This window comes from Vanacampus margaritifer, chromosome 1 (assembly GCF_051991255.1).
Source record: "Vanacampus margaritifer isolate UIUO_Vmar chromosome 1, RoL_Vmar_1.0, whole genome shotgun sequence".
NCBI lineage: Eukaryota > Metazoa > Chordata > Actinopteri > Syngnathiformes > Syngnathidae > Vanacampus > Vanacampus margaritifer.
Genome location: NC_135432.1, coordinates 17,380,296 through 17,392,417, shown reverse-complemented (window position 1 = coordinate 17,392,417; position 12,122 = coordinate 17,380,296). Strand labels below are relative to the sequence as shown.

At 39.7% G+C, this 12,122-nt stretch overlaps 1 protein-coding gene across 6 annotated transcripts in view; it reads right to left on the bottom strand.

The window, feature by feature from the left end:
• The window catches only part of agrn (agrin), a 257,946-nt gene that overhangs the window by 53,348 nt on the left and 192,476 nt on the right, over positions 1–12,122 (bottom strand). For all 6 annotated transcript variants that reach the window (XM_077578600.1, XM_077578608.1, XM_077578613.1 and 3 more), the window contains one exon: positions 5,222–5,617. In XM_077578600.1, the coding sequence (XP_077434726.1) occupies positions 5,222–5,617 (396 nt within the window). The remainder of the gene's footprint in view (positions 1–5,221; positions 5,618–12,122) is intronic.

Genomic DNA, 12,122 nt, shown 5'->3' with positions numbered 1-12,122 from the left:
AATGATCATGCACATCACTGTCGCGCCACTATGGTGTACTGTCGAAAAATGTAATGTATTTTACAATATAATAATGAATAATAATAATACACAATAGTGCAATATTCAAGAGCCTACAAATCTAACATAACAATAGAGTACAATTGATAATAATAATAATGATAGTGTGTAATAAAAAAAAAAAAGGACAGATAAGCAAATTGCATACACTCAACTGTCTGATTTCCTTTCCATGGCAGTTTTTGTCCTTTCTCGCCTTTTTTTTTGTCAGTTGTAGAGTTTTATAATGAGTCAGATAAACTATTTGTTGACAAATTGGAATTGGAAAAGGCCCTGACAGACAGTAAATTAGTGTACTGTCATATGCAGCATATCTGATATAAAAACGCCAAAGGTATTTCCACATAAAGAGATCTGACGGATAGCTGGCGTCAATGCTGTCCCTCCCCCTCTCATGAGGGGAAAAGATATGCATGTATGCTTGCTGTATATGCGGCTGTCTTAGAACATAAAATATCATAAAAGTGTGTGGTCCTGCTCCCTGACCAACTGTGTAATACACTGCACAAGCAGTGAACCTCCATCTTGCCTAATGACGGTGTCGGCGGCAGGGGCGTCTCGTCCGAAGCGGCGCAGTTTATGGCCGCTTGGCGATCAGAAATAATCATGGAGGCAAACAGCTAACGGCTAAACAAGTCGTAAAGACGTCAAGAGACGGGGGGACATTCTGCTCAAGGACTCGCGGTCAAAGGAAGGAGGGAGGAGAAAGATGAGGGGCTTATAGGGCATCTGTTGGAGTGTGTTTTGTAGATTTATGGATGCTGGGCGGAAGAGAGGACGGGTAGGGGAGAAGAGGGCAATGGGAAGTGTCAAGGAGACCGCACCGCAACTCCGTGGGGAGCCATACGAATAACTGTCACCTAAACATGCACTAACACGCACAGACATTAAGTGTGGTTTTCAATAGAGCGCCATTATACATGTAAAAACGTATGCATACACACCAACACCTGCTTGAAACTGGTAAACTAATGGTGTACAATTAGCTGATTACTTATTGCAAAACAAAGGAATCATTTAGGAGAGCAGCAATTACCGATATTTGGCATTTTGACAAATATTGGCATTGGCCTTTTTTACGAATCTGAAAGCCGAGAAAGCTGGTATCACACTGAGCGGTGAATGCTTGTGAACGTAGTAAATTTGGGGTTTTCATCAAGATTTTCACAGATACTTTTTACTTATCGCAAAGACATTTTGAACATGTTCAGACATTAACTATTGAAACATGATCTTTTGAAACCTTTTACGAACCCTGATGAAAACCCCAAATTAGCTACATTCGTATGCATTTGTCGCAACTTTATGGATTTATTTAAATTTCCACTTTATAAAAAACATGATGCTTACACTGGGAACTCCTTATACTTTTTTATTTTTTAAATGAAAATAATAAAATAATTTAAGAAATTATGTTGAAATTTAGGAAAACTCAATTTACAGTAGAAAACTTAGTTTATAATTTAGTTTAACATATGCTGCTGACCCTGGAAGCTCCCTGCAATTTTTGTTAATTTTTAAACAAAGCTGTCAATTCTTTATAATTCTTTATATTAAAATAAAAAGAAAAAGGTTTTTTTTTTTTTACGCTAATATTTTCTCCTCTACCGCAAATAAATATCGACTTGAAATATTGGTTATCGGTCTCATTGACTACTAAACATATCCACCTTGGAAAAAAAACCCATATCGGTCTTTTTAGTTTTAGAAAATCTAAAGTTAGCTTCCAGGCTAACTGTATGCTAACACTAACAGGACTTCCATCCATCTGTTCTATTCCGCTTGTGCTATTTCTATTTCCGTGAGCTGGAAAGTATTCCAATTGACTTTGGGTGAGAGTCGACTGTGTCACAAGGAACTTGTAAACAAACAACAATTCACAGTCACATTCACACCTATGGACAATTTCATGTTGCAGGGATGTGATTTGACCAAAGTGAAATTATCTGAAAATTTAGCCGGGGGTCTGGGGGCCACTGGCAGTGCCCTGGTGGGGGGGACAAGGGGACCCCCAGAGCTCATGGGTTTTCCGTGTTTTTAAGTACTTTCAATGCACTCACATGACAAAGAAATAGACAAAACAACAGCATCAATTTTCAATGTATATTGAACTATCCCATATAAAATGGCAGTTTTAGTCAACTCAAAATCAGTCACATTCAAAAACATTGGACTGCCTTTGCTTTTAAAAACTATCACTGAGAATATCATCATATCTAACTAATGTGATTACTAAGTTAACACATAAATAATGTTGAAGAGTTCAAATTTCATGAACAAATAATTGTATCATGACCAAATGAAAAGTAACTCATATTAGAGTATACCACAAATGTCTTTGTTATAGCAGAAGATGTTATCTGTCGAAGTGATGTGCGTACACAATGAAGTACTAAAAAAAAAAAAAAAAAAAAAAAAAAACGGAATTTTTTTTTGGGGGGGTGGGGGGTTGATGGGTGTAAAAAAACCGGAATTCCGCGAATTAGCGGAAAAATCACATCCCTGATGTTGTCAATTAACATAACATGCACATTTTTGGAATGTGGTAAACAGTTAAAGTGCGAGTGGAGCCTGCGAAGAGCATACAAACTCCCCACAAGAAGGCCTGAGTTGAACACAGAACCACTCAACTGTGCTATCCTTTTGTACAGCTGCGGACATGTGTGCCATTTTCTAATCCCATCATACTCGCCAACACAACCACACCGTATTGTTAAAATATGTGCTTCAATAGAAACATATAAAGCTTAGGAATAAAATGTAAAGAGAAAAAAAAAATACTCTGGCATGGATGGATACACTTTCATTCACGCAGACGCACAAGACAGCAGGTCTCCTTGGTAGACAGCCTACATGCTTCTTGCGTCACCGAGCACTGGTCAGCATCTGACAGGAGAATAAATCTAAGATGCTGGCAGAGCGGGCAGGCGAGAAGGAAGAAGAAGACCACATCGGGGGTCACGCCGTTTCAACCATCCTATACGTTTGTTGCAAGCTGACAACTGAGGAGGCTGGATGGAGGGAAAACAAGACAGAATCTGATGGGAAGGCGCCAGTCAACCCCAGGCAGCAGGGCATGTCGGAAAAGATTTGGGACGACTCGTCATGTGACTGTGACTGATTGAAGGCAGCCTGTTCGCACACACTCACACCTCAAAGCGCCCAGTCATATCATCCTCTCAATTCAGGTTCCAAAGAGACCCAGATACGGGCCAGCGCTTTCATCTGGCCAGCTCAAAAATGTATTCTTTTGCAAGCTATTTGAGTGGTGGAAGAATGACAGCATGGGCCGTGGGCAGCACGGACAATGAACCATGCAGATTACTTTTGGACTGAAATTGAGATATACAGTACAACCACGGGTATGTAACGATAACAGCAATATCGTGATATCGTGATATTAAAACTGCCACAATATTGTCGTCATCATGTTACGATATTAAACGCATCTGTTAAAAACTTGATTTCCGTTTGTGCAGTTCTAGCACCCTCTGGTGGTTAGTTTTGAGTGCAGTTTAATTTTCCTACGGCATGTTTTGACCCTTCTAGGTTTAAAATCCACTCTAATCGTCAGATGAAGGGGAACATAATATGCTTGTAAATCGAGTCAATACGCGGACTAAATCCATGTATGCGTGCATTAGCATACATAGTCCCTCAATATTGAGTGTTATTAGAGATTGTATGTTATGTGCATTGCTGTTATGTACAAAAGCACAATATTGTGCCTTTTTTAGTATGAGCTCATATGTCGTGACCTTTTTTAATCTCGCCATCTTCCCCACAATATCCTGATAATTATCGTATTGTGAAGCTCATATTGTGATAATATCGTATCGTGATGTTTGGGTATCGTTACATCCCTATTTGGTATGTGAAATTTTTGCATTGCATTGCAATTATTATGCTCTTTCTAATTGGAGTAAATTTAATCATTTTGGGATCCTTTTTTAAATGTATTTCTTTGTCAATGTATTTTATTGTATATTTCTATTTTGTACTGGATAAGTTGTGACGACGTGTGATACGTACAGAAAAAACAAAACAGCGTAGAGACCTGATAGCGAAAATCACCATATATGTAATTAATGCCCTTTGAAATGCATCAAAAAAAAAAAAGAGGAATCATATTCGGGGTAGGTACGTGGAGACTGTATCTATATGAAGGTGTAGATTACAGCTACTGATATATATTTCGATAGTTCAGTATTGGTAGAGATTCTTGCTCCAATGTATTATTACAGTATGCTATTTATTGTGGCTCCCAAGCTCAGGTTAGGCAGGTTTGAGGTTTTATTTTTACAGCTTTTGTTTCAATGCATGTTTCCAGCATCACCCAAACTGCTCAAAATATATAAATATATACATATACATTTCTGCAGTCCTGAAATAGAATTTACTTCCATTAATTTTTTTTAAAAATAATAATAATAACATTATTATGGCCTCCACCAAGCTTAAAACTTGTCGGAATAGTTTGTGTGTTGGCATGTTTTTGTTTAAATTGATGTTATCAGCAAAATATGGATTTCTAGTTGTATGTAATTTGAAGTTTAGCATTTAACACAGGAAAACCTGAGAGGCATTCCAAACTTAGTGTATACAGAGTATAACTGCACTTGCTGTAAATTGCAGTGCATCTTATTGTGAGTGTTTCTAATATTCTGACCTTCTCATTTTGCTCTCATGTTTATGGTGCAGACTAAAGCGCTTTATACACTACTCACAAAAACGTTTGGGAGATTCAGCTTTTCAGCAGGTGAAATTGCTTGAGGAACCTCAAATGCACGACTACAGCCTTTACAAATTTTTTTGAACTTCTCTGAACTTTTGAATTCACGTCCAACTGCTCAGCATTTCAGTACTTTTGGCACAACAAAGAGCTGAACGGCAAAATTCACAACTGATTCTCAGACTATGTCAATAAAAGCTGAATATTAGCTTTGCTTTTTTTGATCACTGGTTCTCATTGAACTGTGCAGGAGACTGACATTATAAACAAAAGAATAAACACATCTTTATACAACATCTACATAGTAGATTTGAAGTATTTGATGACATGAATATGTTATGGTATGACATCAAATATTTGCTCCATACTCACAATATGTATAGCTGCGAAAGCATTATGGGTGTGATAATGAAAGAAGCAAGGATTTACCAAAAGGTTCCTCCGCCCCACTGGCCTCTGCTGGGATGCCGCTACCTTCTTCCTCTTCTTGCTCCTCCTCTTCCTCAGCTTGGTCATCTCCACTCGGCTCCCCACTGCCTGAACCCTCGAAAGAAATTGCAGCACCGGAGGGGGCGGTAGGGGCAGGCGCAGGGGTTGACCGTGGCGACTGAGGTTGGATGTGGATGGAGTGGTGGTGGTTTTTTTGCGCACGGTGGTGGGTGAGGGTGGGTGAGGGCGTGGTGGCCGGGGGCTGCCCCGCAGTCTCAGCGGTTCTCGGAGGCGGGATGGCCCACACCTTGTTATGATTTAAGGGGGCTGGCGTTGTGATGGTGGTGGCGGCAAAGGGTGTTGGAGTGGGTCGCTCAGCCCGCTCGGAGATGCTTTCTGGTGGAGGGAAGGGGAGGAAGCAAGGAATGGATGAATGATTGAGCCAAGATGGAAATGCTTGAAATTTGTGACATATACTGTAATTCAGCCACATAACAAAACTTATACCAACGGCAACAAAATAAATATTTTTCCTTACTTTAACATTAAAACAGCTACACCTGTTTAAAAACCATTATTGGATGATAAAATAATAAAATAATCTCTGTGAACGAATGACTTTGGCATGTATACTTTTACAAATTAACTAATTCATTTTTCAAATGCAATTCTTAATTGTAAGGACTATGGTGCTGCGGTAACAAATACAATTTATGTATTCTCAAAATATGCGTCACAAGCTTTATTGAGCTATTTGTCCCCCGATAGGCAAACTATGGATTAAAAAAAAAAAAAACGTTTCTGAAGAAAATAGAATTTTTAATGCTGCAGCCAACATGAACCACAATAAAAACAAACATCCCTCACTTCTCATAGATGACAGCTTATGTGTGAAAATGAAGGTGATGTCTACTTCCCTGATGTGCTAACGCTGTACAATGAGGTTCAGAAGAAAAAAAAAACAACTGAAAACACTTTACCAGGTAAAATAAATTGGCAATTTTTTTTTGCAAATACAGTATACATTTTTCTATTGTTTAAGGGGAAGTCAACTCGAAAAATGTTCTTGACAATAATACGTTGTATGTGCCCCAACTAGTTCAAACACGGCATAGTGATTACCGGTAGTATTGTTTTTGTTCAATATGAAGTAAGCAGCAAAATCCACCCATTTTTTATCCTTCTCGATTTAGACTCTTGCTGCTTACTAAAAATGTTGTCATAGTTGCTTCAGGGTTCAGGTAACGACCACTCATGGTTCACCTGTTTTCTGAGGCTGAGCTCTGATTGGTTGTTCCCTGAGACCTGAGCAACTGTGGTGTCATTTTTAGTCGACAGCATTTGGAAAAATGGCCGCCGCCTGAGATGGATAGAAACGGATGGATTTTGCTACTTCACTCATATTATTGACATTTTGCCACTTGCGGTCAAGTGAAAATGACATCACAGCTGCTCAGGTCCCAGGTAACAACCAATCACAGCTCAGCTTCAGAAAAGAGGTGAGTTGTGACTGGTCCTTGCCTGAGCCCTGAGCAACTATGTCATCTTCAGTGTTCTTCACTGCACTTCACTTCACTGTTCTTCAGCATCTTCAGCAAGTGGCAAAATGGCCGCCCCCTGAGATGGATAAAAATGGCTGGGTTTTGCTGCATAACTCATATTCTACAAATGTAATATTAATCAGCATGTCATGTTAAGACTAGTGAGTTCAATAATCCTTTTTAATTCAAGTTGACAGCTGACTGCATGATCTACATGCAATAAAATGATGAACATATTTGCTATACTGTAGGTGAATAATTTGTTTGGCTTCAATTTCATACATGTGAGGAGGACTCAATAGACATTGACATTTAATTGAAAGTACACCTGAAATAAGTGTTTTTTTTTAGCGTTCAAAATGTTTTTGTTACATGCGGTGCTCTGTAGCAGTTAATTGATTTCATAAATGCAACACACTATTTTTTATGCACACATACACAAGCAACAATATAAGCAGTGTTAGCCTAACTTTTGTTGTCAAAAGGCTTTTGTGGTTCCGTTATTTATTTATTTCTCTGTTAGATGTCCAAAAAAGTAATGACCAATATGGATGATGCCAACAGACGACAGACAGCGTTATATGCACTTGAGTGTTTCATCTGCACATTATTCCCACAATCAATGCATAGTAGTTAGAGTGTGTGTCTTTTTTACCCATTTGCACACTTCCTATTCATGTTTGTTTACGTATGCCGTGCCAGCGCCTTTGAATTTTCAATCCATATTCACATGCTGCCTTGCAGGAGCAAAGCTTTAATCACCAACAGCCAGTGCCGCTGGTGATGAATGATTGATAGAAATAGGCCATGAAAAAAAAACTCAAGCTGCTTTAACTCAGGGCTTCAAAGGCGGCACTCCGCGCGCTGGCGCCAACGTCGTAAACGCCACCACAAACAGATGCACAGCAAACAAGCGCTCACTCGGCAAAGAATCACTCAGAATATGGAGGAGGGACGAGGCTCGCTGCACGGAGATCATCATTACCCGTGGAAAAAAGGACATGACTGTGTGTGATGAAAAAACGATAAATAGGACAAAAAGTCCTCCTGAAGAAAAACGAGTAGCGGTAAATAAGGAGCCGCTACTTAAGTGAGTAAGCTGAGACAAGCAGGCTTTCTTTGCTTCTTCAATGCCCGTGGGAACAAATGTATGTGGGTGACATAAACATTAGGATTCGCCCAACATTATGTGTACAGCCTAATCACGCTGCTATAATCACCTCCTTAACTGACAGTTGCTCACTGAGCTGTGAAACATGATACCACCTGGGACGGCGCAGGACCAGGGAGAAGTGTCAGCTTAGAGCTCGGAATATTTTTGTATAGGGACAGAATTGGAGTGGGTCGCGAAAGAAGTTGGAGATGCTATCGTAGACATTGTGGCGGCATGCATTACCGTTCCCCTCGACTACACCTGTCACTCTGCATGCAGGCTTAGTGTCAGCTGGCTGGATGGCTGTGCTGATAATGGCAGAGGCTGAGGTAAGAGGGGAGAAAAAGCTACACTGCATTTATAAAAGTAGTGGAACTCCTGCAGGAATTACAAATGGGACCGTATATCAGATTTCCACATGCAGAAACTTCCACTCTCATGGGGAAACTTTCAACAAAGATTTTGGAAAATGGTTGCGGGAATTTCTTCCATTTATCCAGAAGGTCAGAGATCTTTAATATTGGACCGCTCCAATATCCGCTCATCCCAAAGGGATTTTATTTGATTCTTTCACACCAAACTACTGTAGTCCAAGCACAAGGGTCAACTATGTAAGATGCTGTCACATTGACTGGCAGGTAACCACTCATGTGAAATCGACGTTAATAATTGCGTTTGTCACTCACACACTATGACTACCTTCTATCTGGAAAAACAAGCAACTGATTTGTGGTGAGTCACTTTTCATTTTTCTGTATTTTGTACAATGCTTTTGGCTTTACAGTGGCAGTAGTATTAGATGACTCAAACACTTTTCTGTTATTGATCTGTCAGAGGGTTTGACAGCTACAAAATGGTCAGTAGAGTCAAACATTCGGACACCTCTGAAGTGAAAAGTGTATGATTATATAAGGCATATGTAAAAGATAAAAGGACATACAGCCTATCTTTTAAATTTTTTTCTCAATCAGATTTGCATTCCTTTTCATATTTCTTTCCTTAGCTGGCCAGGGAACAGCAAATGTAAACAGTAGACAGAGAGAAAGAAATATAAATCACTATCTTTATGGTTTGTCTCAAACCAAGAACTTATTGTTGAAACATGGTTATTAACATTGTTTGGCGTGTCAGCCATGTTCAGTTGTAACGAGGAAAGTGAAGGGAAAAGAAAGTGGCCAGAAGAAGAAGGGCGGCAGAGTGACAAAGTAAACACGTTAACAAAAGGAGGCAGTGGGAGAGAAGATGGCAGAGCAAACAATGGAAGGAAGGATGAGGGATTGAATAATGAGGAATAAAACCTCCGAACACGAGCTGGTGAAGGCAGCCTGACTAACACAGGCTGACGATGCCATATGCTGGCATTATTTGCCAATTTGCTGCAAACCTACAGGTGATAACACCATATGGGAGGAGGCCATGTCATTGCCAAGTCACTGGCGACTTCCCACCAGGGGGAGGATGGCTCACTGATGCAAACTCCATCCTTTGACAATTGCGCATCAATGTTTTTTGTTTTTTTTCCAGGTTGTTTGCCTACACCAATAACTCGTTCACAATTTAATTTCAATGTTGTCGTTCCGATTTTACTCATTCGCTCCTAGCCATTTTCACTGAATCAACCCCATTCGCTCCTGGCTGTTTTACTGCATTTTGACTGATTTTGCAAGGCCCATAAAATATTCTGTTCTATTGCTATAAAAACATGGAACCTACCAAAAGAAAGATTAGAGTCTCTTCTTTCATCAGGAAAAAAGTATTTTGAAGCAATTAGCATTATAATATGGCTGTGTTTCATTATTATTCACAAACCTGTTGAAAACACTGGGAAAAAGAGCTTGTTGCAACATGGCCCTGGCTGATCTCTTATATTCTGCTACCACCTGCTGGCCGTTTTTTTATAATAACTACCATTGCTTTAAACGACCTCTTCATGTCAAAAGCTGAATCAAAGCCTTCTGTGTGCTCTAACATAAAAAATAAAAATAAAAACTTAAACATATAAATAGATTTTTGAGAGTGCAGGACAGAGTATTAGAAAATTATTTATACATTTTTGGGTTTGAATGAGTTCATAGTAAGTAGGCTCCATTTATAGTGCACCACAGTCAATGTTGTATTATTTTCTATGGAAAGTTTTGAGAACGGATTGTGTTCGACCTTGGGGCCTGCCTCCATTGCACCTCAAAAGTCATTCAAATCCATAAGCCCGTGGTGTTGCATTAGTGACAAATGCAACACGGTAAGCATGAGCGTTCACAAATCCACCACGTCTGCAAACTCGGCATGTACACAGCAGGGGGGATTGAAGGGCCGGGGCAGGAGCGCAGCAAGGGGAAGGAGGCAGAGCTAATGCTAATTCGCACCCAGCCACACGTGAAATGAGCTCCAGATCGAACCCCTGAAGCCTACAGTAGTGGCGGAGATGCTTCCCGCCACGCAACTGCATCCGGAGGGGGGGGGGGGGAATTAAAAGATCCTCCGTCAGGGCGCCTGTCTGTTCTTTCCCGGAGGGCTTGATAGAACGAGTTGGGAAGAAAAAAAGAATCTGCTTGGAGGCGTCTCCTGGCCTGCCTTGCATGTGCGGCAACACTTGGCGAGGGATTACACACGAGCCACATCTCAACTGCCAGGCAATGGAAGCATGAAAAAAAAAAAAGGAATGCATTTTGGCAGCCTCTTTTAACTGCTAACACGACTGAGCACGTGTGTGGCCTTTTGACCTGTTCTCACCATATCTGTGCTTTGATCGGTGTCCCTCAAATTTAAAGATCGACTGCTTAGCTCCTAAGAATGAGGACAAAAGAGTCTGGCAAGGAGTCACTAATGGAGGATGGATTAGTTATTCTGCTGACAGGTGTACAAAGGACTTGGTGACCTGGCCGAGTACAAAGATGCGGTGAGCGGACCCTTTTCCAGACAAGCATGCAAAACATCTGGCAGTGGCTCACATCCAGAGCCACACAGCTGGCCCTCCTCGTCACGGCAACATTTCCATACCCTCCCAATGTGGCAAAAGCTGTCTGTCACTGTGACAACATTACCAGACATGAAAGTCATGACCTTGGCTCTTGTCCCGGCTACCTAAAACACTGTTTCAAACAGTGGCCTTTGGCATCTGGACCAAAAAGCACCAGGAGCTGTGCCTTTCACTTACTCAGCATGTTGCATCACATTTCTAGCAAATATGAATTGACACAATTTACAGAAGTGGTCAAAATCATGCCAGTGGGTGAATGACGTTCATTACCATGGATATTCTACAAATTTTCTCTAGTGACAAATGTCAGTTGGCTTTCACCTATCTTATATCTACATAGTATATCTCATTAACTGTCTCAAAAGTATAAAAAGAAGTGAAGTAATAATCTGGTATAAATCAAAACATTACCTGTGATTAGGACGTGTCAAAAGAATTTCCTCACTTTTATAATGACAAATTGACAAACTGTAATGTCCTACACATCATTAATTTTATCATGAATACAGGTAAGACCCTTAAATCTACAAAAATGAAAAGATAACCTCATTGGCAGAGGTCAAGGCTGTGCAATTAATTGAACTTCAATTACAATTTAAATGATTGCATTCCACAATTACAAAATCAGCATAATTGTCAAAATATATATTTTTTAATTTATACTAATTTTGAGTTTAGTTGTTTAAATGTATACATTTGTACTTTTTAAATTTTAAAATAAGTAATCCAAAAGGAACTTGCATAATTATAGTGTTTCAATTTTTTTTTTATTTGACTTAATAATTGTTACGTTTACACATTTTCTTGTTTTGTACCCCATAAAATTATGATTGTCCTAATTGTGATTTCCATTATTACCAAAATAATCGTGATTAATATTTTCTTCATAATCGAGACGCCCTAACAGAGGTATTCATTTTCTATATCGTGTCGCTTTTCTTTTTCAGGGTCATGCACTATCCCAGCTGACTTGACTGGGTGAAAGACAAACTACACCTTGGACTAGTTGCCATTCGAAAGTAACCAATGTGAAACAATACACTACCAATAATACCCACACCCTAAAAACAGATTGGTCAAATTGACCAAAAAAGGGTTAAATTTGACCAATCTAGATTGTAGTTATGTGTCCGACAGATCCTTTGGTTAAAACAACCACTCTAGAATGGTGGGTGTTTTTAACTAATATATATTGGTGATTGGGCCAAATGATACAAATTGGTCATTTTG